Raw genomic sequence first — 24,123 nt, 5'->3', positions numbered from 1 at the left:
TAGAAAATTAAATAAAATGTACATAAAAAATAATAGCAAAATATAAAAGTCAAAATTGTAAGAAATCATGTGTATAAAAGAGGGGTTAAATTTTGTTCAGATGGCAAATTATAAGATGAATGACAGTAAATTCAGTAGACAAATACTAGATTGATGTATTTTTTTGAATTCTGATAATTGATTTGACCTTAAAATAATTTTAACCCTTAAATAACCTCCCAGGAACCTTAAAATGCATTATTCTCAGATTATCTTACATCAAAGCGACCCTTTCTCAGTTTTCACTAACACTTGTTCTAGGGTCTTCCTAAAACTCTTTCATTTGGGAAGCTTGCATTCAGCAACAAACATCATCTCTCACAAGGATAACCCATTGGTCTCAGAACCTTTCGTCCTTTTGTTCAATTCACAGCATATGCTAATTTCCCCTTGTCTCTGACGCTTACTGTCAAGAGGTTTTTCTCTTCTTTATTCGGGTAAGGTATTTCATTAACATTATTTGTTAAGTTGCATTTTGTTATTGTGCAGATTTTGTTTTGAATTGTAAGATTTAGTCGTAGAGCCTGTGGCGACGATTTATTTTGGAATACCTTACTTTTTTTTTTCTTGTGCGTATCAAGTGTTCGAGATAGAAATTGAAAACTGATTTGTTTGCTGAAGCCTGATTTTTTTTTCTCTCCTTATTGAGACAATTCACATTCCGACAATTTCATTTTCTTGCAAGACCTTAACAGGAGAAGAATTTGAACACGGACATGCTTCGTGTATGCTTATGTGCTGAAAAGAGTGATATTTTTTTTTTTCTCGTGCAGGATATGGATATGTTCTTGTTATATGTGTAATTAGGTTTCATACAGAGTTAAATTTCTTTGAATATACCCTGGTTTGATGTATTTTTTAGTGTTTAATTTGGATTCTGTGATAATGTATATAGATATAAGCCAGAAGGAGTGCACTTGTTTTGTAACTCTAGAGGATCGTGCTCCAATGGTACATTGTTTTAAACAGTGTTCTGTGTTGGATTTTTATTTATAATTGGCATGGGGGCAGAAACAATTTACGCATTGTTTGACCACGTTTCATCAGTTTTGGAACAATCCAAATGATTACTCTATTACTTGTTCGTTAAACAAATGCAGATAGCTACCCATTACTTAGTTAGGTTCATTGGTTATAGAAATAAGGCATGTTGCCTATAAATGAAACAGGAGATAGAGAGAGAATATCTAGTCATTTTTTGATAGAATTGGGGCAGTGAGAGGTACAGACCCTAGTTGTACAAGTTAGGCGTGATATTTGATACTGATACTATTCGTGTAGTTGTAGCCTCAGCATTTTTAGCTTCTTTCGCTGTTCTATTTGGGCCCTCTCGTTAGATAAAAGATAAAATTACCATTATATTGTCTTGCTGTCCATCTGTGTGATTTTTTTCTTTCTACTAGTTTTTATATTTGTTGGCGATTGGAAGGTTAACGTCCTAAATTTACCCTTTAACTAAGTTTTTTTCTGGTATTGATTTCATACTGCTTTAGGAGAGAACATGACGTCAAAAAGGGAAAGGGAAGTTGATCGTAAAGTAGAGGATGAAGGGCTTGATAATGAATCGAAAAGGCAGAAGCTGGATGAGAATTCCTCTCCATCTCCTCCTCCCGTCTCCATTGCGAATCCACTTTCTGGGTTAGCTAATAATTATGCTGACATTGATGAGGAGGAAGAATATGTTCGAAGGGAAAGGGGTTCTGTTAATGAGAGTAGGAATGATAGGTCGCAGCACAATGGGCATAGATATGGAGAGGCTGATGGTAGTGATGAAGAAGATGATTCACAAGAACAATTATTTAGTGGAAGAAACAGTCGCCAGGTTGAGGTTCGGAAGGACTGTCCTTATCTCGATACGGTTAATAGACAGGTATTTGACTTACCTTGTCCATTGTTGGCAGTACTTTTACTGGTTTTCATGCATATCTGATTTTTTATGACATTTATGCACACAGGTTTTGGATTTTGACTTTGAAAAATTCTGTTCTGTCTCCCTATCGAATTTAAATGTGTATGCATGTTTGGTTTGCGGGAAGTATTACCAAGGGAGAGGGAAGAAGTCTCATGCATATACACATAGTCTGGAAGCAGGACACCATGTTTATATCAATCTCCGTACTGAAAAAGTCTACTGTCTTCCTGATGGTTATGAAATTAATGATCCTTCATTAGATGACATTCGGCATGTCTTAAATCCAAGGTTAGTCTAATTCTTTTATTTGGCTGTGCCTGCTGCAGAAAACATTTTAGCAATATCATTCTGTTTCTATGGTCATCAGCTGTCAGCGGTGACTATGTTGTTGATATTTTGATCTTTTGTACAATGTGTGTCACCTGTTGTTAGCTGGTTAGAGTATTTATTTACCATTTGTTCCCCTAGAAAATTGATTTTTATTCACTCTGGTAGCTCAAAATTAAAGTCAATTATTAACATTGAGGATTGTGGTTGAAGTTGTCATCTGCCAACACAGTTTGTGAGGTTCTAAGATTTAATCCTTAGCTTGGACACTTTGTGAATAGATATGAGATTGGATCTCACTGGTTTTATACGTATCCCCATCCACTCTATGGTAGGGCCAATGGCAAGCCCTTAACTAGAAAATCCCTGGACAAACATCTAACTTAACTGGTCGGTAGGGGTTTTCCTCTGCTGTTCAGGCCTACCTTGGAATCCCTTCTATGTACCAAAATTAAAAAATAGTTGTTTTATATGGTGCATGTGGAATAATTACTTTACCCTTGTTTATGTCACCGATGTTAACATCTTTCTCTTCATAATAACTAATTAAAGAAGGGCTTTTGTTTTATAAGCAATTGGTTTGGGCTTTGTATTATGTGTCATGAGTTTTTTTTTTTTCTCAATAAATTCTGTTTTCTTCTTAGCATCTTCATGATTTGCCTGTTGTCATAATTTATCTTCCATTTTCTGCCTGTGGATGTGCCAAATTGCTTGTATGATGTTTATCAGCGACTTGCTGTCACCATAAAAGATCAAACTTCAATTTTTATCTAATTAAAAATGACATGGAAATATTTATTCACCCATAATAAAGTTGTCATCACTTATCGTATATGATTTTGTGCTATCTTATGTTTTCATTACCTTGAATTCTTTAAATGGTCTCCATTGTCTATTAAAATGCATGGTCTACGGGCATTCATACTGTTCTCTATATGCAGATTCACTGGAAAAGAAGTTGAACAACTTGACAAAAATAAGCAGTGGTCTAGGGCACTTGATGGTTCTAGTTACCTTCCTGGAATGGTATATTTTTCATGCATATAAAAATGAAAATATTATAGAAAGGTTGCTAGGTGTTTTATGGCCTACATTTATATATTATACTATGTCTTTTCAGGTGGGACTTAATAATATCAAGGAGACTGATTTTGTGAATGTAACAATTCAATCCTTAATGAGAGTTACCCCCTTGAGGAATTTTTTCCTCATCCCTGAAAATTATCAACACTGTAAATCTCCACTTGTTCATCGATTTGGTGAACTCACTAGGAAAATATGGCATGCACGGAACTTTAAAGGACAGGTTTGTTTCTTATAAATTCATTGTATGCTATATTATTATAATTTGGTAGTGACATGTCTATCAACATGCATACCAACAGGTCAGCCCACATGAGTTTCTACAAGCAGTGATGAAAGCCAGCAAGAAAAGGTTTCGGATAGGTGCACAATCTGACCCAGTTGAGTTCATGTCATGGTTGCTTAATACTCTACATGCAGATCTTAAGACATCAAAAAAGAATACCAGCATAATCTATGAGTGTTTTCAGGTTCTTTTTTGTCCTCTCTTTTGGTTGACATGCTGTTACTGGCTGCAGCTATCCACAAGTTGTATGTTGTTTTTACTGTGTTTGCAGGGTGAGCTTGAGGTTGTGAAAGAGATTCCTAACAAAGGTACCATTGATAAGAAAGAAAACAATGAAGACCAGAACAATGCTGAGAAACTTTTGGATGGGGTAAATGAGCGATATGCATTTGTCAAAGAAACTTCAAAAATGCCATTTCTAATGTTGGGGTTGGACTTGCCACCACCTCCTCTTTTCAAGGATGTGATGGAAAAAAATATAATACCACAGGTACTACTCCATTAATGTTGTTGTCCTTGTTGCATGAGATGTTATATTTGATAATGGTATAATCTACCTCAAGGGATCTGATTGGAAGTTTAAATCTTGTTATTTGTCTGTGACTGTTATATCCAAGAGACTTGTAAAAATAAGAAAATTGAGGATATTAATGTACGGAAGGATGTTTGAACATCAATGTTGGTAACTTATTGTAACTTATAAACCATTATTTAAGAGCTAAGTAATTAGTTATGTGCTGTGGACTGCATCTTGGCTGCCAATATGCTCTTTACTATCTCACCTATGGGCACTTACATTTTGTTTCACATAATGAATGTTTTAATTTAGAAGACTTGAAACAATAATCCAAATTATGCATTGACAATGCTTATTTTCCTCATGTTTTCAGCATTACTCACTACTTGCATTGATCTTGACAAAATAATTGGATAGAGGAAAATTCGTAGTTCAAAGAAAACATCTGAACTTGACCAATGACTCTTTGTGGTCTATGATACAAGGAATAATCTTCAAGTTCCGTTTGCATCCAAACTATGCAAACTTAATACTGTCCATGACTTTTGTGGGGGAGTGTGTAGAATAATCATATGAGCAGCATGATCCACACATTTTTATGGAATTAAAACCATGACTCTAGTGTAATAAATGCTCTTTTTTAATTTTTTCAACACATTTTGTTATAGTCAGTAAAAAATGATTTATCTTATTTGTCGTGTGAAATGTTTGTAAGAATTGTATTCTTTGTTTCTTTTAATGTAATTCAGATTCCCCATTACACTCCCATTAGTGAACATGCTCGTAATTGTATTTTGTCCCAGTTCCAATAAAATCCCTTGCCATGAGAGGACCCTGTTCGGTTGATCTGCTCTGCACTTGTTCTGATTCTTGTCTCAAGCTTTCAACTTCCCTTTAGTTTACAACTCATCTTTAAAGCCTATATACAAATACTATAGTCATTCTCCTTGTGGAAAAACTCACAAGAATTTTCGTAAACACTAAAAAGGACTGGGGAGACAAATTTTGAATACCTTTTCTGTACACTAATGTATCTAATTTGAACCACCAGTGCACCCGTTTGTATTTTGTAGTTGAAATTCCCATCTTCTTATAGGGTAAGTTGATGCATTCATTTCAAAATATCTGCAAATACCACTGGGTTGATGACTCTCCTCCCCCCGAACCAGTGATATCTTTTGTGTACAATGAACACCTGTAATAATTTTGTATACCCCCTAACGTTGTAGTATAGTCCAGGTGGTATGATGTAAAGCTTTAAAGGAAAAATGTAGAGTTCCCTTTAAATCAAGGATAATTAGTTCAATATGCAATTCCACATTTGCACTTGTTAACTTGAGTTTTGGTTTTTATGTTAAGCTTTTTATTTTGAAGCTCTATCTGTCTTTTTTTTCCCTAATTGTCTGCTAATAAGGCTTGATTTTTAGGTTCCACTCTTTAACATTCTGAAGAAGTTTGATGGTGAAACTATCACAGAGGTGGTCCGTCCTCATATAGCAAGGATGAAATATCGTGTTACCAGATTGCCTAAGTATATGATTCTTCACATGCGGAGGTTTACTAAGAATAATTTTTTTGTGGAAAAGAATCCCACATTAGGTATGAATTTATGTCTCAATGTGCTGTACTTTGTTCAAGTTAACACCCGCATATTCTAACTTCACCGTATACGTGCTTCAGTAAACTTTCCTGTGAAGAACCTGGAGTTGAAGGATTACATTCCCTTGCCAACACCAAAAGAAAATGAGAAATTGCGATCTAAATATGATTTAATTGCTAATGTTGTTCATGATGGCAAACCTGGTGAGGGTTTGTATAGGGTATTTGTACAACGCAAATCAGAAGAACTATGGTAAGTTCTATTTCTCGATAATATAAAAAATCTCTATAAATTTGAACAGATTTATGGATGTACAACACATATGAGGACTAAGATCTTGTTTCTTTAGGTATGAGATGCAGGATTTGCATGTCTCCGAAACACTTCCTCATTTGGTTGCGCTGTCAGAAGCTTATATGCAAATTTATGAACAGCAAGGCTGAGTTCAAATCAGTTTCTTTGTGCACCACAACCTGATACACATTGTGTGCTGAATGGTTGACTAACACTTGTTTCATCTGGGAAGCTCGCAAAAACTGTAGTGACGAGCTTCAGTAGCTACTTCTCTCACAAGGAGAACCAATTGATGCCAAACCCTATCGTCTTCTATTTCAATTCACAGCATATGATAATTTTCCCTTGTTAGTGACGCATGGCAAAACTCTATTGACGAGAGGTTTTTTTCTTCTCTATTCGGGTAAGGAATTTTGTAAACATTATTTGTTTAGTTGCATTTTGTTATTGGGCAGATTTTGTTTTGGACTGTAGTGTGGATTATTGTGTCACTCGTAGGTATTGTAAGAAAGATTCATATAGCCTGTGAGGATGATTTATTTTGGAACACCAAACTTTTCTTCTTCTTGTGCCTATCAAGTGTTCGAAGGTATGCATGAAAAAAATTGAAAACTGATTTATTTGCTGAAGCCTGACTTTTTTTTCTCTCCTTATTGAGACAATTCACATTCAAACAATTTCATTTCCTTGAAAAACCTTAACAGGAAAAGATTTTGAACATGGACATGCGTCGTGTATGCTTATGTGCTGAAAAAAGTGAGATATTTTTTTATCTTGAGCATGATATGCATATGTTCTTGTTATAGGTGTGATTAGATTTCATACAGAGTTGAATTTCTTTGCCATTAGACAATGGATATACGTTGGCTTAGTATATTTCAGTTTACTTCGGATTCTGTTGTAATAGACAGATATAAAATACAAGCCACAAGGAATGCGGTTGTTTCGTAACCCTAGAGGATCTTGATCCAATGGTACATTATTCTAAAGTGTGCTGTTTTGATATTTTATTTATAATTGGCATGATGGTGATTTGAATAGAGATAAATAGCTGCCGAAAATTTGGCGGTTTTTTTCTTGCAGCTTTTTCTTTTTAATGAATTCCGAATTGTGTAATCTAAAAAGTATTTTCAGATCTGAAAAGTGTATTACGGAATGCATTAAAAAATACATTTTGAAATGTGTATTTTAAGCATTTGAAAATATTTTTCTGATTATATAATCCTGAATGTGCTGTGTATTTCTGGATTTGATAATATCTTTAGATCGTATAATTTAGAATATATTTAAAAAAATATATTTTGGAAGGTATTTTTATATTTGGAAATGTGTTTTAAAATATATATTTCAAAATATATTATGAAAAACCTTCCGGATTTGATATTTTCGGATTTGTCTTGTTGAACGCTTGAAAGGGTTATCTAATGGATTTTTAAGGAAGTTTACAAATGTTTATATGTAGTTTTTTCCAACGTAATTATAGAATTCTTTGTAGTCATTTTTTTAATTAAGTATATAGTTTTCGGTCTTCTACGTTTAGTTATGAGTACATAATTCAAGGTAAGAAAAAAAAACTCTTAAGTTGATTTGAATTATAAGTAGTCCTTATTTAGAGAATTATTCTTTTGTAAACATAACATCATTTACAAACATAAAGGACCTTCCGGAATATTTTTGTCAGATAAATGTAATATTTCTCATTTAAAAAAAGACCATTCTTTTCTTCGTTTTCAAGTTTACATGGGCTTCTCGATTGCTTCAAAAAGATATTGATGGAGACTCTAGCAGATACAAACTATGACCCGCTTCTTCTAGTTTTGTTTTGGTGCTATCTATATCAATTTGGTTTATGTCATTAGTTAAACCTTTTATTTCTAAATATTATAATTACATGATTTACATCTTCAAATTAGTATACAAAAATTACGTTTTGCTTTTAAGTTAAATTATGAAATATTTTATTTCTCTACTCTATGAAAATTGTGTAAAATATCCTTTCTAACTAAAAACATGATGTCAAACTCTATTTATTACACATAAAATGCTCCATATGCTATTTGTTTCTTTCTTAAGATGTCAGACTAAATATTTTATAATTTAGGTTAAAAATAAAACATAATTTTTTATAATTATATGGAGATAAAAATCATATTTAACGTTTAATTTAACATATTTTAAGGGTGTGTTTTTTTGAAGAAAATGATTTGAGAGATGAGGAGAAGATTGATTTGGGTGGATTTGAGAGTGAAGTTTATACTGTTCTTTTAAAAAAATTTGTAGTTGATAATAGAGTTGATTTGAGGTGAACGATTTGATTGATATAACTAATAAAAAATAAAGTTTAATAAATAATAAAGTAAGATTATCAAATTGTCTTTGATACTAAAAGTAATATAAAATTATATTTAGATAAGTTGTAACTAATTTTAATTTTTTTTATGATGAAAAAAATTATAATTAATATGTATTATTTCAATAAAATTAATATAATTGATTTGAGAAATTAATTACTTTAATTTTTTTCTTCTTTATTGAAGAAAAAAGTTAAACATTTGTAATAATAATATTTATTATTTGAGTAAAATAAATATTACAATATAATTGATTTCAAAAATTAATTATTTGAAGTTGATGAAATCGAGTACAAGACAAAATAGAACTGAATAAAGAAGAAAAATTCATGAATTTGGAATCGGGTACAAAGTAGAACCGGATAAATGTAACAAAAGCTTTTGAAATTGAAATTGGATCCAACTAAAATGTATCCGTTCCATTCACTTCTTAAAAACACAATTGGTTGGTTCAATAAACTAGTTCAAATTCCGCGCTGCTATCTTCGTGCCTCTCCGATGACAAAAAATGGTGGAAAAGGAAGGAAGTGCATGTAATATAATAATTAGGGCATATTGGTAAATTGTTAAAGTTCACTCTCAAATCTTGTCTTGGTAGTGAGATGTAATATGGTGACATATCTCACAAATCAACGTGTTCCATTCCTCTTCATTTAGTTCAAATGAACATGAAAAATCTCTCCAATCATCGCTATCTATCACCTTTCAATAATGAATCTTCCCAAAAGAACACGTCCTCAGAATGATAATGTGAATTTGGTCCAGCAGGTCAACTTATAGGTTCGCTAAAAAAACGCACTACGGACCAAGATAATAAAAATTAGGATAAAAAAAAATAATAAATAAAAGATATAATGTATGATAAATAATTTTGATTAAAAGTTGTCATAGGTTTTTTTATAAGATGATGAATTATAGGAGATTATTTTCACTACTGATAATATATTTGATAAAGAAAATAAATAAATAAACCTCTATTAATATGTCAAACTACAAATAAATTACTAAGAATATCATAGAAAAATAACACTCCGTAATATTCATCATCTTTGATAGGCTAAGAAAATAAATTACTAAATTGTATATTTTTTAAAATGTAAGTTTATTTTCTCATAGAAGATGATTATTCATATTCTCACACTTTATATTTCCAAAGTCACTGCATAATAACTTTTTTAGGCCAAGAGTATAATTAAGATAAAAACTACATTTCATATTCAAAGATCAATATTTGATAGTATACATTTAATACAAAAATAATAATTTTTTTATTAGAATTGAAATTTAAGTTTAACTAAAAAGAAAAAAAAATGAAATTTTGATTTTGACTTAGAAAGTATATGTGGTTATAAGCTGGTTCTGGAGACTTGTCAGATTGGGCAAAGAATTATGCCATGCTTTTCTTTCCAAGATCGAACAAGGTTCAGAATAACTTTTGACAAGAGCAAACAAGGCACCGAAATTGAAAAGTAAAGAAGCAAGTATACATAATATGGGTGTGTTGGAAAAATCTTGGATTATGTTAACAGTAATGTTTTCCTAAACACATCCTTTATAACCTTCCCTTCATAACTGAAGACCTTTGAACATGATCAAGTTGTTCTGACCTTCGAATTTCTTGTAGATTATATTTCATTTAAATGCAAGTTAATACAAAAGTATTTACATAAATCAAGAAATAAAGGCTACACCATAAAAGTATTTACACATCCAAGAACAAATCTTATCATAAAAGTATGTTTATTATAACTCTCCCAATTTTGCACATTAGTTTTTTTAATTGTAATCATGCTCGTGCTACATTTTATTTACATATTAGCCGTCTTTTTATAATTAGTTAGGGTGATGATATATAAATAACACATTCTTTACTCTACACCTATCTAACACTAATAAAAAAAAGCATTCTATTTTAAAATATAAAATAAATTGAGATAAATCAAATTGAAAAATTAAAATATTAATATTTTAAAGTTTTAGTTAACTGTAGAAAGATTGAAAGGTGATTGTTATATATAGAGAACTTGATGAAAAAAATGGTGGATGATGATAAGTGCTCAAAGAGACAAATAAATAGGTTGCTTTTTTTGTGCATCGCAACGCAAACTTTCCACGGAAGCATGAAACAAAATGTGAGTGACTGAGTCATAAAGTAAGAAAGCAAGAAAACAACAACTGGAGTGTCATAACTCCGGAGAATTTACCTAAAAAAGCAGAAAGTGATCGAAGAGAATTTCCTACAGATCATGTAAGCACAATATGTTCCAATTTCCAAATGGTATTAAATTTTATTTATCCTTTTTTTAAAGTGATGTTGTTGCACAATACACGAGTTGTCGAGCTTCTGGATATTACATGGCTTTTAGTATCTTACTGCACACTCGCTTTAATTAAAGGTCACCCAAGTTATGTCAACTTTGTCTACACAATTATAGGCAAGTCTATGATATCTATGTGCACTTCAAGGAGAGGATCTACACCATTCGAATTGTTATGAAATTTCATATCAATTGTTCCGTTACCGAATCTGTTGATATAGTATGTAGACAAAAATGAGATAGTATACAGACAAGAAGAGATGATTACTCACTATATTAATCGTATTCGATTGTCAGCTTTAAAATTTAAAGTTTTTAAACATTTCTAAGAATAACAAGAAGGATAACATAGTTTCACAAAGTTTTTCTTGATAATCTTGACAAACCATTCTTTTCAAATCATAACGAGTGTCCGAACAAAGACATATTGAATGTTGTAATGAAGTTAACCTAATTATTTTATATTATTTTTAGAAGTGAGTTTTAAGTCTAACTCAATCCCACCAAATCGGTTTGTAAGGTGAGGTTTATACCTCATTTATATATTATAAAATTGTCTTATCTCTAGTCGACGTGAGACTTCTAACACACTCCCTCACGCCCAGGTATATACATCTAATGCGTGAGACTAAAAATTAATAGGTGATCCGTTAGCGGCCCGATAGCGGGTGGAACAGAATGTTCAAGAAATCTTGTTAGAATTGACTTTTTTTTTTAAACAACGACTCTGATACTATGTTAGAAATGTGTTTTTAAAACGTAACTCAACCCCACAAAATCGACTTGGAATGTGAGATTTGCACTTCACTTATATATTATAAAATTGTCTCATCTTTGGTCGATTTAGTCGCTTCTGACAATTATAAATGTCAGAGTACTAATTAAGTTGGATCAGCACAGTTTAATTGATCCGTACATAGGTAAAAAAGTTGAACTATACCGTTTTGTTAAATTAAGCACAGAATTTCTGAAGGAATAGATGGTGGGAGTAAAGAAAGACGCACTCGAGACGTGAAAAAGTGAGTTTGAAGGTTCTAAATTCTTATCCTCTTTGGGAAGTATGCCACAGTACTGGCTGATCCTTCGAAAGACTAAAAAGACCAGAAAAGACTCCACGCAAGTCGTAACAAGATATGCCATAGCAGTAAGAAAGAGACCAAATCTTAAGCTCTTTATATATGTGCCTCACATTCTCCCACCATAAAAAAAAAAAAAAGATGAAAACCCAACAACAAAACATGCCCTCTTCACCCCTATTGCCATTAACCATCTTGACACTGACCCTTCTCCCCCTTACCCTGGGTGCAAACGCTCAACCCTGCAGCGAAGCATTCCTCAAAGTTGCAGAACAAAAGAACATCTCAGACTGCAAGAGATTGCGCACTCTGGGGGCTGAGTTTGCATGGAAACTCCACGGCAACGGTTCGGAAAACTCCACCGTTGTTGATGTCTTGTTCGGTACGGCGCTGAATACTGCACAGGGGTGGATAGGGTGGGGTGTGAACCCTGGAAGAAGACCGGAGATGGTTGGGACCAAAGCCATCATAGCCGTTAAACGCTCCGATGAAAAGTGGCGTGTGAACACGTACAACATCACGAAAGAGATCAGAAACGGGTGCAATCTTCTGCCATCGGAAATCGGAATTGTGTCGAATATGTCGGTTGAGCACGACGGGGACAACTTGCACACCATGATGTATGTGAGATTGAACCTTTCTTCTGAAGCCTATAACGTTACGAAGCTGAACCATGTGTGGCAAGTTGGCTATGATATTGAAGGGTGGCATCCCCTCGGACACCCCAAAACTCTCCGCAACGTCGACAGCACCGAGGTCATCGACTTGACTCACAACGGCCGTGGCACCGGACAGTACCGGAGTTATCTCAGATCGGTGAGAACTGTTTTTTTTTTTTCCTCTAAAACCTAAGATTCAACACGTAATTACAACAACGTTATTATGGTTGGTTGTGTTTGAAATTTAGATACATGGAGTCCTAAACATCATAGGATGGGGAACACTGTTGCCGATTGGAATTATAATTGCAAGGTACTTTCGGGTGTTTCCTTTCAAATGCGATCCACTGTGGTTTAACCTGCACATTGGTTTCCAATTAACTGGTTTTCTGGTTGGCACCACCGGATGGGCTATTGGACTGAGCCTCGGCCATTCTTCGAGATACTACACCTTCCGCGATCATCGAACCTATGGCATTCTCATATTCACCTTTAGCACAATCCAGGTAATATATATTCTCATTGCATACGCACTGTTTTTGATATGAGTTGAATGTGGTGAGAGAAGTTTGGTTAATTGATTTTTTCAGATGCTGGCTTTTCGGTTGAAGCCAAAGTTGACGGATGATTACAGGAAGTATTGGAACATGTACCATCATTTTCTTGGCTATGGGTTGTTGGCTATCATATTCATAAACATATTCAAAGGAATTCGGATATTGGAAGGAGGTGACGCATGGAAGTGGGGGTACGTTGCAGATCTTGCTTTTCTGGGTGCCGTCGCTTTTGGTTTGGAGGTTTACACGTGGATTCACTTCTTCATGTTGAAGCAGCAGCAGAAGCAGAAGAACGAGACCAAAAATAGTCAGGACCAGCAGCCACCAAAACAGAATATGTTTGCCTAGTATCTTGCCATTTATCGATCTCTATCTATGCATCACCGTTACATGATGTTCAATATGTTGCCTCAACTAATATGTCTATTATTTTTTTGTGTGTTTTTTTGAGATATTTGATTCTTTTTTATTTAAATTGAAATGACAAGGTACAATATCCATTTCTGACATTCAAGGTTGATCCTTTATTGTATTTAACAGAGAAGAGCTAATAAAAAAGTTTTCCCTTCTTTTTCCTGAAAAAGAAAAAACGCAACAATGCAAGATGAAGGAGTGAAATGTCTCACTTGAGGAGAAAATTAAGTTTGCAATTAGTGGTATTTTCGGAGGATTTAAGACTCTCAGATTCATTAACCATTTTCAATTTATTCTTAAATAAGTTTCTATTTTATTGGTATATTAAACGAGAAGTTTCAAAAAGTTTTAATTCCCAAATTTTTTTCTTAAAACAAGTTAGTGTTAAAGTGAAAGTAAGTCGAAATGAGTCGGTCTTGGAAGAAGGGAGAGTCAAGCTGAGTTAATCTGGATTAAAAAGGTCAAATCTTCATTTGGAATGATTTAACTTTACCTTTTGTTTCGGATCAACTCAATTGACCTTTGGCATAGACATGTTTAACTCATCTTTCGACTTAGGTCGATCGACTCCATCTTTTGATCCAATTTGACTTGACTCAACCTTCGATCAGGACTAATTTAACTCATCCTTTGGTCTAGGCTAGGCTGACTCATTTATTCTTTGACTCAAGTTGGCCCGACTCGTCATTGGGTCTAGACTAGCTCAATTCGTCTTTTAACCCGACATGACTTGTCTCAATTCTTCAACATGTCTCGGCTCGACCTTTGGTCTAAGCCATCTTAGTTCAATTTTTCTATCCAACTCACTCGACTTAACTTTCAACTCAGGCAAACTTGACTTGATCTTCAATTCAGATAAACTCAACTTGACCTTTAGGTTAAACTAACTCGACTCGGTCTCTATATATCAACTTTGACTTGATCTGGTCAGAGTTTGACTTGAACTTAAACTCTCAAAAAGTTTAAAACCATTTCTCCAATTTAAATATTTAAGATAACGTATTTATGACCGTTGTCTTTGTCTAACTTTTTTTTTTATTTTACACAATATATTATTTATACTCATGAATTCTCAACCATCCATACTTTATGCTGCAATAATTAAAAAGCGTGTAAATAATAAATTACGGACATATTTGAAATATTAACAGTTAATTTTTAAAAAATTGTATTAATAATACAATAATTTTAGTTAAAACAGTGTCAAAATGTTTTTTTACTACTGTTTTAAAGTAATTTCATACTATTATTAGTGCAAAAACATGATGTATAATTTCCTTCCATTTACATCCACAGTTTCATAATTATTGTTATAAAAAACAGATGATATTTTTGGAAGTAACTATGTTACGTACTATGTTCCCGGTTATTCAAAATGATATAGTATGTAACTATTATATTTGTAGGCTTTTCATTTTCTGTAATTACCCATACATAGGATAATGTTATCATGTATAATAAAATTGTTAATTTTTATTATGTAAAAGAAGTTCAAAGGTTAATACAATCAAACAGTTTATATTCTTAATAGACAATATTAGTTTTTTTTTTCTTTCAAAAATTAGAAGCATTTATTGTCATTAAAGGCAGAAATTAAAAGCGTATTGAACTTTTTCTAAAAGTATTCAATAAAAATTGGTCATGTATAATAAAATTGTTATTATGTAAAAGAAGTTTAAAGGTTAAAATAATCAAACTGTTTATATTCTCAATAGACAATATTATTTTTTTTTCAAAAATTAGAAACACGTAGTGTTATTAAAGGTAAAAATTAAAAACGTATTGAACTTTTTCTGCACAAATTAAAACTGAAGTCCAATTTTGTTGGCACAAATATATTTTAGTTAAATAAAAATGATAAAGAAAAAAAGAGAGAGTGTTATTTGGAAGTGTATTCGAGAGGGGCACGCACGGAGCAAGAGAAACAGGCGTTAGCATTCGCTAGCATGCAAAACATGTGTCTCTGCCTCCTTCCATTACGCACCATTGCTTCGCATACGCGCATAAATAACAAGGAAGTTGGCATCAGAGGAAGAAAACGTCGCACTCGCAACATTCGCACACAGAATATCAGAACATTGCTTGCACACACACTCACAGAGTTAGTCAATGGCGAATTTGCCACAATCAATCTCAATGAGTGGTGCGTCCTTTGGAGCTTCTTCTGTCTCTGCAACGAAGGATCGCAGAATGGCGTCTGTGGAACATCTCGTCCTCGAACTCAGCAACCCTGATCTCCGAGAAAACGCACTCCATGAACTCTCCAAGGTTATGCTCTATCGATTTTTCCTCTTTCAATTTCATCTGTCTTATCACTGAAACTGTTCCAACCACTCCAAACGCCGCGCTCCATTTCCACGTGTCAGAAAATGAAACCTCTCGTTAGGGATTTTGTTTTCTCTGATTCTAAACGTGATTTTCCGCTATGTTCGTATACTAAGCATGGATAATGTACAGATTATATTGTAGTTATCTGTCTCTATCTCTATCTCTATCTCATGCATGTGTTCATGTGACGTCGTTTCAGGACTTGTACGGTTTAACTGATGATTTTTTTTTTTTGTCATTTTTTTCTTCTGTGTATATATATTAGAAGAGAGAGTTATTTCAGGATCTTGCTCCATTACTGTGGAATTCTTTTGGTACTATGGCAGCGCTTTTGCAGGTATGCTCAGAGTGACTTGCATTAGCACTACGTATTCCTTATCACTTGGCTTTCTTTTGCTTTGCTTTATTCTTTTATGTATTTTTATATTTTATACCAATGGAGTTTGTTAGACCTTATTGCGAGTAATTTTGGAGTTTTAAGAACAAGGATGTAAATGGCGGACGGTCAAAATTCCATTACATAACATGCCTCTGTTGCTTGTGGCACAGTCCTAGAGGACCTCGCTTCACAAATTGCCTGACACGGAGAGAACCAAAAACGCCTTTTCGTAGTATAACTGTTATTTGATAGCATTGAATCATCATGACTAACGAGTATTTTGGAATAGTTTTCTGCTTTCTAAAATTTGTTTCGTACTGTTCATCTTGGGATTTATTTTTTATTGAGATTGATTTGTTAATATTATGTGTTAAGGGTCGTTATTATATGAAAACTGTGAAGTTAAACAAATATGCTTTTAGAATGTGAATTATATAAATCTTTATTCTCAATTTTGATTGAAGCTAATAACATATTTTGGTTGATTTATTGACTGTTGAGTAGTGTAAAATTGATTTAAAAAACATTATTAAACAAAGTTACATCAAAATGTTCTCGCCACTAACTAGGATTTATGTTATTTTTTTATACTCTTATTTTCTCCCAGGAAATAGTTTCAATATACCCTGTTATTTCACCGCCAAACCTTACTCCAGCACAATCAAACCGAGTCTGCAATGCTCTCGCCCTTCTTCAGGTAAGAATTGAGATGATCGTGTCTTATCAAATTTTATATTTCAACTTCAACAGATAGACGCTTTTAATAAGCCCCAAATATTTTTCTTAGCTCTGAAAAGTAATTGATTTGAAGATATGTCCAGTCACATATAATATACTCTGTCTGGTATTTTTCTCCTTTTCTTCAAAGCATTCTCACCAACGCATCTCTTTTACCCCAATGGATTTCTTACAGTGTGTGGCGTCTCACCTGGATACAAGGATGCAATTCCTCAATGGTAATGATATATATTTTAATTCGTCTGAAGGACTGGGAACTTCTGTCTGCTTTTCTGATAATCATTATAGCATTATTTGTTAGTGATGGAACAAGTGATATGTTTTGATTTTACCTTATTTTTTAGTATGAGGTTGATTCTTTTTATGAAAGTTATCTTAAGGAGTTTTTTAATGTGAGCTGGTTTGAACCCAAAATAAGAGTTTTTTGGCCAAGTACCAAGGGGGATGCTGTCCGCTGGTTGAGTTTTAATTTATGCTTGTTGAGTAATACATAGAATAGGAAAGAGTACTCGAGTCTAGAACCAGATGGAACAGAGCATGGGAGGAGGGTTAGAATCCAAGTTCATGAGCTCAATCATTGCTGCACTTGATGTTACCTATATCACCCAAATAGATAAGAAAGGTGAAGTTCTCACATCTAGGTTTGAGAAGACAAGACATGTACGATGAAGTGGCTGCTAGAGTGAGGATTCCTAGAGATGGGACTAAAAACTTTCTTATAGGGATAGGATTAATTAAGGCTCAGCGGAAAGTCCTTGCTTATGATTTAAAATCATGTGAAACATCACTATCCCAACCATGTTGACATCTTAAATTTTCACTAACCACGTGCTACCACATGAAAAATCTAATACAAGAAAGAAAAAGAAAAGGATACAAGGAGCGTGAGGGGACCAAACTAAACTCTATGCAAAGAATAAACAGCCCCCAAATAGCTAGCAAAGTCTAAACTTCCAGAGGCTTAAACGATTTCTACAAAAGTAAGAGTGAACACTGGAAGGTAAAGAATAAAACCAAAGAAAATACAATCTATTAACAGTACCAATGTTAGCAAAACCATCAACACATCTGTTACCCTCATGAAAGATATGAGAGACTTTAAAATCCATATCTTTGCAGATGTTAAGAGCCTTCTACTAGCATGCTTTCAACCTCTATGGAACAATACCAAAATTTTGGAAAGCGTGACAAACCAAAGAGGAGTCTCAATTCAAGCCAGACACATCTGTAATTGTTAGCTTTTGAAATCTCTATTGCAACAATGGCAGCCATCAGCTCAGCGTAAATAGAAGACTTGATGCCCAGATAAGCAGTAAATCCTCCAACGAACTCTCCTCTACTGCCTTTGAAGATACACCTTTGGTATATATGTGTTGACTAAAACAGAAAGAGTCATTAGGGCTATTTGTAATTGCAAAGTACCTAGCATGTAGATGACTTCACCAGATAGAATAATAAGGCTTTCGTTTCGTATTAATGTCATTCCCAGACCTTTTCCTTTCGTACAGTATATGTTCAAAAAATGCTAAATGATTGATGATATCTTATCATCTCCTAGTCATATTTTGCCTTCTTCTTTTTCTCTAATTAAAATCCTTCTTTTTTTATTTAAAACTGTCATAGGATATTTGAAAACAACCAATTACTAAACAATTAAAATTTCATCAAATATTGTTAAACAATAAAGTTTTTTGAATGATGGTTAGACAATATATATTCTAAAAAATTCGGTATAAAACAGAATCATGTGGTTAAATTTTAAATGCAACTTGCTCTCTCTTAATATTGCCTATCTTGTAATAATAAGACTTTTACTTTTTCTTGTTAGAAAATGAAGCTTCTCTGTCACGCAGTTTATAGGTCATACCACTTGCTCTTAGTAGTCAGTCATCCTTGTTTTACTGCCAATATACTGTCAAATAAATCTATCTACAGAAACTTTTGGGCTGAATTGAAAGACATGGTGTAGGATTTTGTTTTTTGTTAATTTATATATAAAGAGATTGCATTGACATCATATCTAATTCAGCAGGGTTTTTGCCCATTAAAATTAACACTTAAAGAAAAATTATATTAATTTGTTCACTCTTTACACTTTACCTTGTCTCATCTGCAGCTCATATACCTCTTTATCTGTATCCCTTCCTTAATACAACAAGTAAGTCCCGGCCATTTGAGTATTTGAGGCTTACCAGTCTAGGAGTCATTGGTGCCTTGGTAAAGGTACTGCCGTACTACCTCCTTGTTGATTCTGTTGTTGGATACGCTATATTTGAAGAATTTACACAACATTCATGCTGAAAAGAAAACAATTGCAATCAGTAAAAGTATTGTCACAAAAAACCCTGCCTTAAAAAAGTATAAACTGCAATAAGCTCAACTATTGCCTTCTCTGGAAAACAGTATTAACTAATTATTGATTATTGTAAATCTGTGACAAACAGCTAGACGTGTATATAGTTTAGTTGCCACAAATAGTTAGTTGTTTTGGTCTTATAATGTTCATGTCTATTTTCAGTTATTTGTGTTAACTTTCCTGTCAACATACAAACCAACTTGTTAGGATGAGTTTATCACTACTTTCTGATAATAAAATTTTCTAAGGCCTTCTCATTATTGTTGATTTTTTTTTCTCTAGTGAGAAGAAAATATTGCTTTTGTTGCTTGCTACATGTACATTTATACTCTTTTGTCATGTGTTTGATTTCCTTTCTTTTGATATTTCATCAGGTTGATGATACAGAAGTTATAAGTTTTCTTCTTTCAACAGAGATTATTCCGCTGTGCTTGCGCAGTATGGAAATGGGAAGTGAATTGTCAAAAACGGTTAAGTTTACTGATCTTGTTTTTAACCAGTGTGGTCTGCCAAAATATTTTGTTTGGATGAATTGAAACTGATTTCTTTTTCCTTATTCATTTTTGTGAGCTATTTGGTTCTGTGATAAACACGTGAGCCTGTGAAGTCTGTTCCAATACCGTGCTACATATGAAGCGAACTATAGGCCCTTTATTCTTGGTTGTCACGGGGATGTTGATACTCTTCTTGACATATTTGGTTGTATCAAAATGTATCCAGTATTTGAAGTACACGGGTTGAAATTCCGTTCTTGATACTCGAGATTTTCACCCTTGTATTTTACTTGATGGTGTTCAGTAAATGCTAAGTCACATGTTTGCTTTTTCCCCTATCTCGTGATCCTCTCCTGCGCCTTTCAAACAGTTGTATACAGGAAAATTTGTGTATAATGAAAGCTCCCTTACTGCAGGTTGCAACCTTTATAGTCCAAAAAATTCTGTTGGACGAAATTGGTTTAAAATATATTTGCACTACAGCAGAGCGGTTTTATGCAGTAGGTCGAGTTTTGGGAAACATGGTGGCAACTCTTGTTGAGCAACCGTCATGCCGTCTTTTGAAGCATATTATTCGTTGCTATCTTCGTCTGTCAGATAACCAGAGGTTTTAAATAATACTCCAGTTTTCTAAGTGCTCCTCCTGCCTTGCCCCTTTACGTTCTCTCCTCAAGTTTCTAATAAAGCTTTGGTCATTTCAAAACAGTGCTTGCGAGGCTTTAAGAACCTGTCTCCCAGACATGTTAAGAGACGCTACATTCAGTAGTTGCCTTCGTGTAAGTGATAGTAGAAAAGTTTTACGTAATCAACATGATTGGAGTGATTTGATTTAGTAAATTGAAGATTAAAAGGATGATATTTAAAAAGTAAAGCTTGCTTTCTTCTTATGAAGAGTTTTTCTCGTCCTTATGAAGAGATTATGATTCATAATTTTAGATTTGTTGTATTTTATATTGGTTTTGTTTCATGCATGCAGGAGGACCCAACAGCAAGGCGGTGGTTACAGCAGTTGCTTCACAACATCGGAGTCAATCGAGTTCCTGCACTTCAAGGTGGAGGAGGATTTGATCATATGATGGTGTCGTGAGAACAAAGACCTTGACTTTTTTCTTCACTGTCATTCTGAAATTTTCTAACTTGCTGTGAGCGAAGATTAAATGGCATTTTCAGATGAGCATGTACTAAGAATGAAAATTGGTAGGGAAGGATCTACCTTTTCCGCTTGATGTAAACAGGTCAGCATCTAATCTGACAATTACATGGGTAGATCACGAGGGCAAGGACATGGACAAATTATATAGTCACATCACATCCTTTTTAATAACATAATATTTGCTTATTCTCTCCTTGAACTTACTTTTTATTTATATTATAATATTAATTTAAAAGTTTGAATATATAATGAGAATGAGATAAAGTATTAATTTTTAAAATCTTAATAAATTCAGTATTCTATCTTTTATTAAATATTTATAAATTTTTCTACTAAAAAAAATAAAACTTTTGATTCAAAAAAATAGTTGAGTTCAAATCATAAAATAGTTTAGATTTCGGCAAATTATTTTTCAATTTCAGTAGCATTTTTTCACTATTCAATTGAGCATTTCTAAATACTCTTTTCTTAGTTATTCTAAAATATTTTATCAATTTTATTTTGGAAAATTATTTATTTGGTCACTATAGTTTAATAAATTTACATGACTTTGAACAGTAAGGACTGAAGAGAGACCAAAAGTGGTATCCCAAAAATTATAAAGGTACTTGCCAGAACTAAATATTCAGATTCATGATTCATTGCCAATTATAAATAAGATGACCAAACTCAAATGCCAAACGAAGTGCTAAGCAACAACAGACCCTGTTTTTAAATGCGAAGTTAAGCCAGCTAATGTGAAAACAATAACAGAATACACTAGGAGATGACGCAAGACAATAACAGATTACAACAGGAGATGACGCACAACAATAACAGATTACAACAGGAGATGACGTTGAGAGATTGCAATAGGAGATGGGAGTCACCTAAAAGAATTACAACACCACTCTCATCCTCTGTGATTACCTCCCAATTAAGGTCAAAAGCATCGATGAAGCAGCAGAGTTTTGTGCATCCTTCACCCTAGATTTTTCGTAGCCAGATGCTTGAAGGACCCGCCCCTCTTCTGCGATATTTATCTCAACAGAATAAACAAATCTCCTATCATGAGAGGGACCCGAATCCTTCTCAACCCTGTCAGCCATTGCGAATAAATAACTAGTTAGTCAACATGTCAAAAGTTTCACACATGAAAATCAATGTTACTCATTTAATAACCCATCTTAAAAAAGAAAAAAATACCTGTATACTGGCTTAGACCATTTTTTATTCTCACAGTATTCGTTTAGTCTATGTTTAGCTGCTTCAACAATCGTGTTCCCATCTTCGTCAGTAGAAAAGTTTAGCGGTATCTCACGGCTGCAAGGCTTACTGGTGGGAGGAACCAAAGATGGTAGTATATCCAAAGCAATCTTGGCAGCTTCAAGTTTGGCCAGATCCTTTTGGGAAGAGGAAGCAGAGGCTATAAACTGTCCATCAACAAACACATTAGCTATAGTCGATGTTTTGGTTCGCACATATTTAAAATCAATGTGCTTCCCCCTTTTCTGGCATATTTCAAATAATGTCGACACCGGTTGAGGCTGTTGCTCCAAATCACCTGCTGTCACTATGGGCTCCAAAATTTTTCTAAAATACTGTCGAAATCATAATCACAATCCCCAAGTCAGCTTTTTCATTATCTTCAAAACTGCAAGCTACTGATTTTAAATGCAACTTTAAAGATTTTGAAATCACCACCCCTGCATTGCTATCTTCAACAAAACGAAAACCTCATCCAAAAATAACACTTCCCCAATTCATCATCACCATGAATTGATTCAAAACAGCATAAATAATGCAAAACCTTATCATATAAACACCAACGAAACTGCCATCATTTACTATCATCTAAGAAAAAAAAACTGCCATCATTTAGTATAATCTAAGAAAAAAAAAATCAACACAAACACAAAACCCGCGAAACATCAAATCTGAACAAAGCCCGCGAAACATAAAACCCACCATAACAAAACCCGCAAAACATAAAACCTTAACAAAGCCCGCGGAGCATAAAACATGTGAAACATAAAACCTTAACAACAAAGACACCAAGAAACCTGAGTACTAACCTTCCAGAGTATCTCCAGGTCGTATGCCACATCAACGTATACAGCTCCTGCAATCGACTCGACGATATCAGCGAGGATCTTAGGCGCCTTAACGGATCCACCGTGCGACACAACGGAATGATTCTCCCGGGCAACTGCCTCCACAAAGCGCAAGACCTGGTCCATGAGGGGCTGAGCGCTGTGGCGGATGAAGCGGTGAAAGCCGTGGCGGACGGCAACGCGTGCCAGCTTCTCGGTGCTGATGTTGGCGGAACGGAGGATAGACAGACGGCCAGGATCGAGCTTTGGGTAGGTAACAAAAAGGTGGTTGCTGATTGCGAGACCGATAATGGGGTCTCCGATAAACTCAAGACGCTCGTAAGAAACATCTTCGGTGAAAGATGAATGAGTGAGTGCTTCTTCTAGAAGCTTCCGGTTTTTGAATCTGTAGCATAAGATTCTCTCTACCTCAGCCACTGATGCTTCCATCTCTCTCTGATTTCTTTCAACCCTTTATCTCTTCTCAGATGAACCCAGAATCTTATGCTTTCTCACTGCATGTGTCTCTCTCCGATTAAACTGAGCCGTCTCAAACACTCTTATAACGGGAATTAAAAGGACATGCATGTACTTTTAGAGTAAACAAACGAGGATTATAAATTTTGTGTTTTTTTTTTCTTTTTACATATCTTATAAAACTTTTTATTTCATTAAGATTTTAAAAAATAGTTTATAAAATATATTTTCGTATAAGAATCCAAAAGTATATAAACATATATAAAAAAATGATAAACATGTAAGTTAAATTAAAAGTAAAATTAAAATAATAGAAGTATAAAATGTAATGTTATTAAAATAATATTAATATAACATTCAATATTATCAAAGTGATATTAATATAATATTTAATAAAGTAAAAATTTCATTGATATTATATGAATCAATTATATAATATTTGTATTATTCTTTAAGACATTAATAAGAGTGTAGAGTGTTCAGAGTGCACAGAGATGCAATAAATCAAATAATAGAATTTAAATCAATATTTTCAATATTTTCAGTGGAGTCTTTGTATAAAAGTCGTAATAGATTGAGTAATAAATCAAATAATAGAATTTAAATCAATATTTTCAGTGGAGTCTTTGTATAAAAGTTACCTTAGTCATCGTATACTATTTTTTATTTTAATTTATTATTTTTATACATTTA

The 24,123-nt window shown here is 33.6% G+C and overlaps 4 protein-coding genes across 7 annotated transcripts; 3 read left to right on the top strand and 1 right to left on the bottom strand.

Annotated features, from left to right (window-relative positions):
• The first annotated feature begins 200 nt into the window (after positions 1 to 200).
• LOC114194703 (uncharacterized) lies at positions 201 to 6,687 on the top strand. 3 transcript variants are annotated; one of them, XR_003606419.2, is made up of 11 exons: positions 201 to 476; positions 1,533 to 1,909; positions 1,995 to 2,239; positions 3,220 to 3,304; positions 3,399 to 3,584; positions 3,664 to 3,831; positions 3,919 to 4,137; positions 5,592 to 5,763; positions 5,845 to 6,016; positions 6,114 to 6,461; positions 6,557 to 6,687. XR_003606419.2 is itself a non-coding variant. In XM_028085073.2 (10 exons), the coding sequence occupies exons 2-10, from the start codon at positions 1,541 to 1,543 to the stop codon at positions 6,205 to 6,207; spliced, it is 1,710 nt and encodes a 569-aa protein (XP_027940874.1). In that variant the 5' UTR covers positions 201 to 476; positions 1,533 to 1,540; the 3' UTR covers positions 6,208 to 6,687. The 3 variants fall into 3 exon arrangements, 2 of the variants coding, with proteins under 2 accessions (XP_027940874.1, XP_027940875.1); XM_028085073.2 differs by having other exon boundaries at positions 6,114 to 6,687; XM_028085074.2 differs by having other exon boundaries at positions 242 to 481; positions 6,114 to 6,687.
• A 5,177-nt stretch (positions 6,688 to 11,864) lies between these two features.
• Positions 11,865 to 13,526, top strand: LOC114193714 (cytochrome b561 and DOMON domain-containing protein At3g25290-like). The gene is made up of 3 exons (XM_028083614.2): positions 11,865 to 12,619; positions 12,711 to 12,968; positions 13,053 to 13,526. The coding sequence occupies exons 1-3, from the start codon at positions 11,906 to 11,908 to the stop codon at positions 13,365 to 13,367; spliced, it is 1,287 nt and encodes a 428-aa protein (XP_027939415.1). The 5' UTR covers positions 11,865 to 11,905; the 3' UTR covers positions 13,368 to 13,526.
• Positions 13,527 to 15,348: 1,822 nt separating this feature from the next.
• Positions 15,349 to 21,073, top strand: LOC114194058 (uncharacterized). Its single transcript, XM_028084102.2, has 9 exons — positions 15,349 to 15,701; positions 16,027 to 16,098; positions 16,748 to 16,837; positions 17,054 to 17,096; positions 18,995 to 19,101; positions 19,609 to 19,704; positions 20,145 to 20,335; positions 20,435 to 20,504; positions 20,705 to 21,073. The coding sequence occupies exons 1-9, from the start codon at positions 15,543 to 15,545 to the stop codon at positions 20,813 to 20,815; spliced, it is 939 nt and encodes a 312-aa protein (XP_027939903.1). The 5' UTR covers positions 15,349 to 15,542; the 3' UTR covers positions 20,816 to 21,073.
• A 374-nt stretch (positions 21,074 to 21,447) lies between these two features.
• On the bottom strand, positions 21,448 to 23,520 carry RTL2 (RNAse THREE-like protein 2). Of its 2 annotated transcripts, none has more exons than XM_028083855.2 (3): positions 22,936 to 23,520; positions 22,067 to 22,293; positions 21,448 to 21,958 (listed from the first exon to the last, which is right to left on the bottom strand). In XM_028083855.2, the coding sequence occupies exons 1-3, from the start codon at positions 23,401 to 23,403 to the stop codon at positions 21,787 to 21,789; spliced, it is 867 nt and encodes a 288-aa protein (XP_027939656.1). In that variant the 5' UTR covers positions 23,404 to 23,520; the 3' UTR covers positions 21,448 to 21,786. The 2 variants fall into 2 exon arrangements, with proteins under 2 accessions (XP_027939656.1, XP_027939655.1); XM_028083854.2 differs by having other exon boundaries at positions 22,067 to 22,461; positions 22,936 to 23,516.
• Between the last annotated feature and the right edge of the window lie 603 nt (positions 23,521 to 24,123).

The sequence above is a fragment of the Vigna unguiculata genome, chromosome 8 (assembly GCF_037176805.1).
Source record: "Vigna unguiculata cultivar grain cowpea cultivar isolate G323 ecotype 2 chromosome 8, ASM3717680v1, whole genome shotgun sequence".
NCBI lineage: Eukaryota > Viridiplantae > Streptophyta > Magnoliopsida > Fabales > Fabaceae > Vigna > Vigna unguiculata.
This window is presented reverse-complemented; position numbering and strand designations above follow the sequence as displayed.

What these genes read in the sequence shown, in the direction of transcription:
- LOC114194703 (XM_028085073.2), top strand. Translation starts at nt 1,541, where the DNA reads ATGACGTCAAAAAGGGAAAGGGAAGTTGATCGTAAAGTAGAGGATGAA. An exon ending in TAATCTATGAGTGTTTTCAG is followed by an intron (nt 3,832 to 3,918) that starts GTTCTTTTTTGT and finishes CTGTGTTTGCAG; the next exon opens with GGTGAGCTTGAGGTTGTGAA. An exon ending in CGCAAATCAGAAGAACTATG is followed by an intron (nt 6,017 to 6,113) that starts GTAAGTTCTATT and finishes TTGTTTCTTTAG; the next exon opens with GTATGAGATGCAGGATTTGC.
- LOC114193714 (XM_028083614.2), top strand. Translation starts at nt 11,906, where the DNA reads ATGTGCCTCACATTCTCCCACCATAAAAAAAAAAAAAAGATGAAAACC. An exon ending in ACCGGAGTTATCTCAGATCG is followed by an intron (nt 12,620 to 12,710) that starts GTGAGAACTGTT and finishes TTTGAAATTTAG; the next exon opens with ATACATGGAGTCCTAAACAT. An exon ending in TCACCTTTAGCACAATCCAG is followed by an intron (nt 12,969 to 13,052) that starts GTAATATATATT and finishes TGATTTTTTCAG; the next exon opens with ATGCTGGCTTTTCGGTTGAA.
- LOC114194058 (XM_028084102.2), top strand. Translation starts at nt 15,543, where the DNA reads ATGGCGAATTTGCCACAATCAATCTCAATGAGTGGTGCGTCCTTTGGA. An exon ending in CTATGGCAGCGCTTTTGCAG is followed by an intron (nt 16,099 to 16,747) that starts GTATGCTCAGAG and finishes ATTTTCTCCCAG; the next exon opens with GAAATAGTTTCAATATACCC. An exon ending in AAGGATGCAATTCCTCAATG is followed by an intron (nt 17,097 to 18,994) that starts GTAATGATATAT and finishes TCTCATCTGCAG; the next exon opens with CTCATATACCTCTTTATCTG.
- RTL2 (XM_028083854.2), bottom strand. Translation starts at nt 23,403, where the DNA reads ATGGAAGCATCAGTGGCTGAGGTAGAGAGAATCTTATGCTACAGATTC. An exon ending in ACCTGGAGATACTCTGGAAG is followed by an intron (nt 22,462 to 22,935) that starts GTTAGTACTCAG and finishes TGATTTCGACAG; the next exon opens with TATTTTAGAAAAATTTTGGA. An exon ending in TGGTCTAAGCCAGTATACAG is followed by an intron (nt 21,959 to 22,066) that starts GTATTTTTTTCT and finishes AATGGCTGACAG; the next exon opens with GGTTGAGAAGGATTCGGGTC.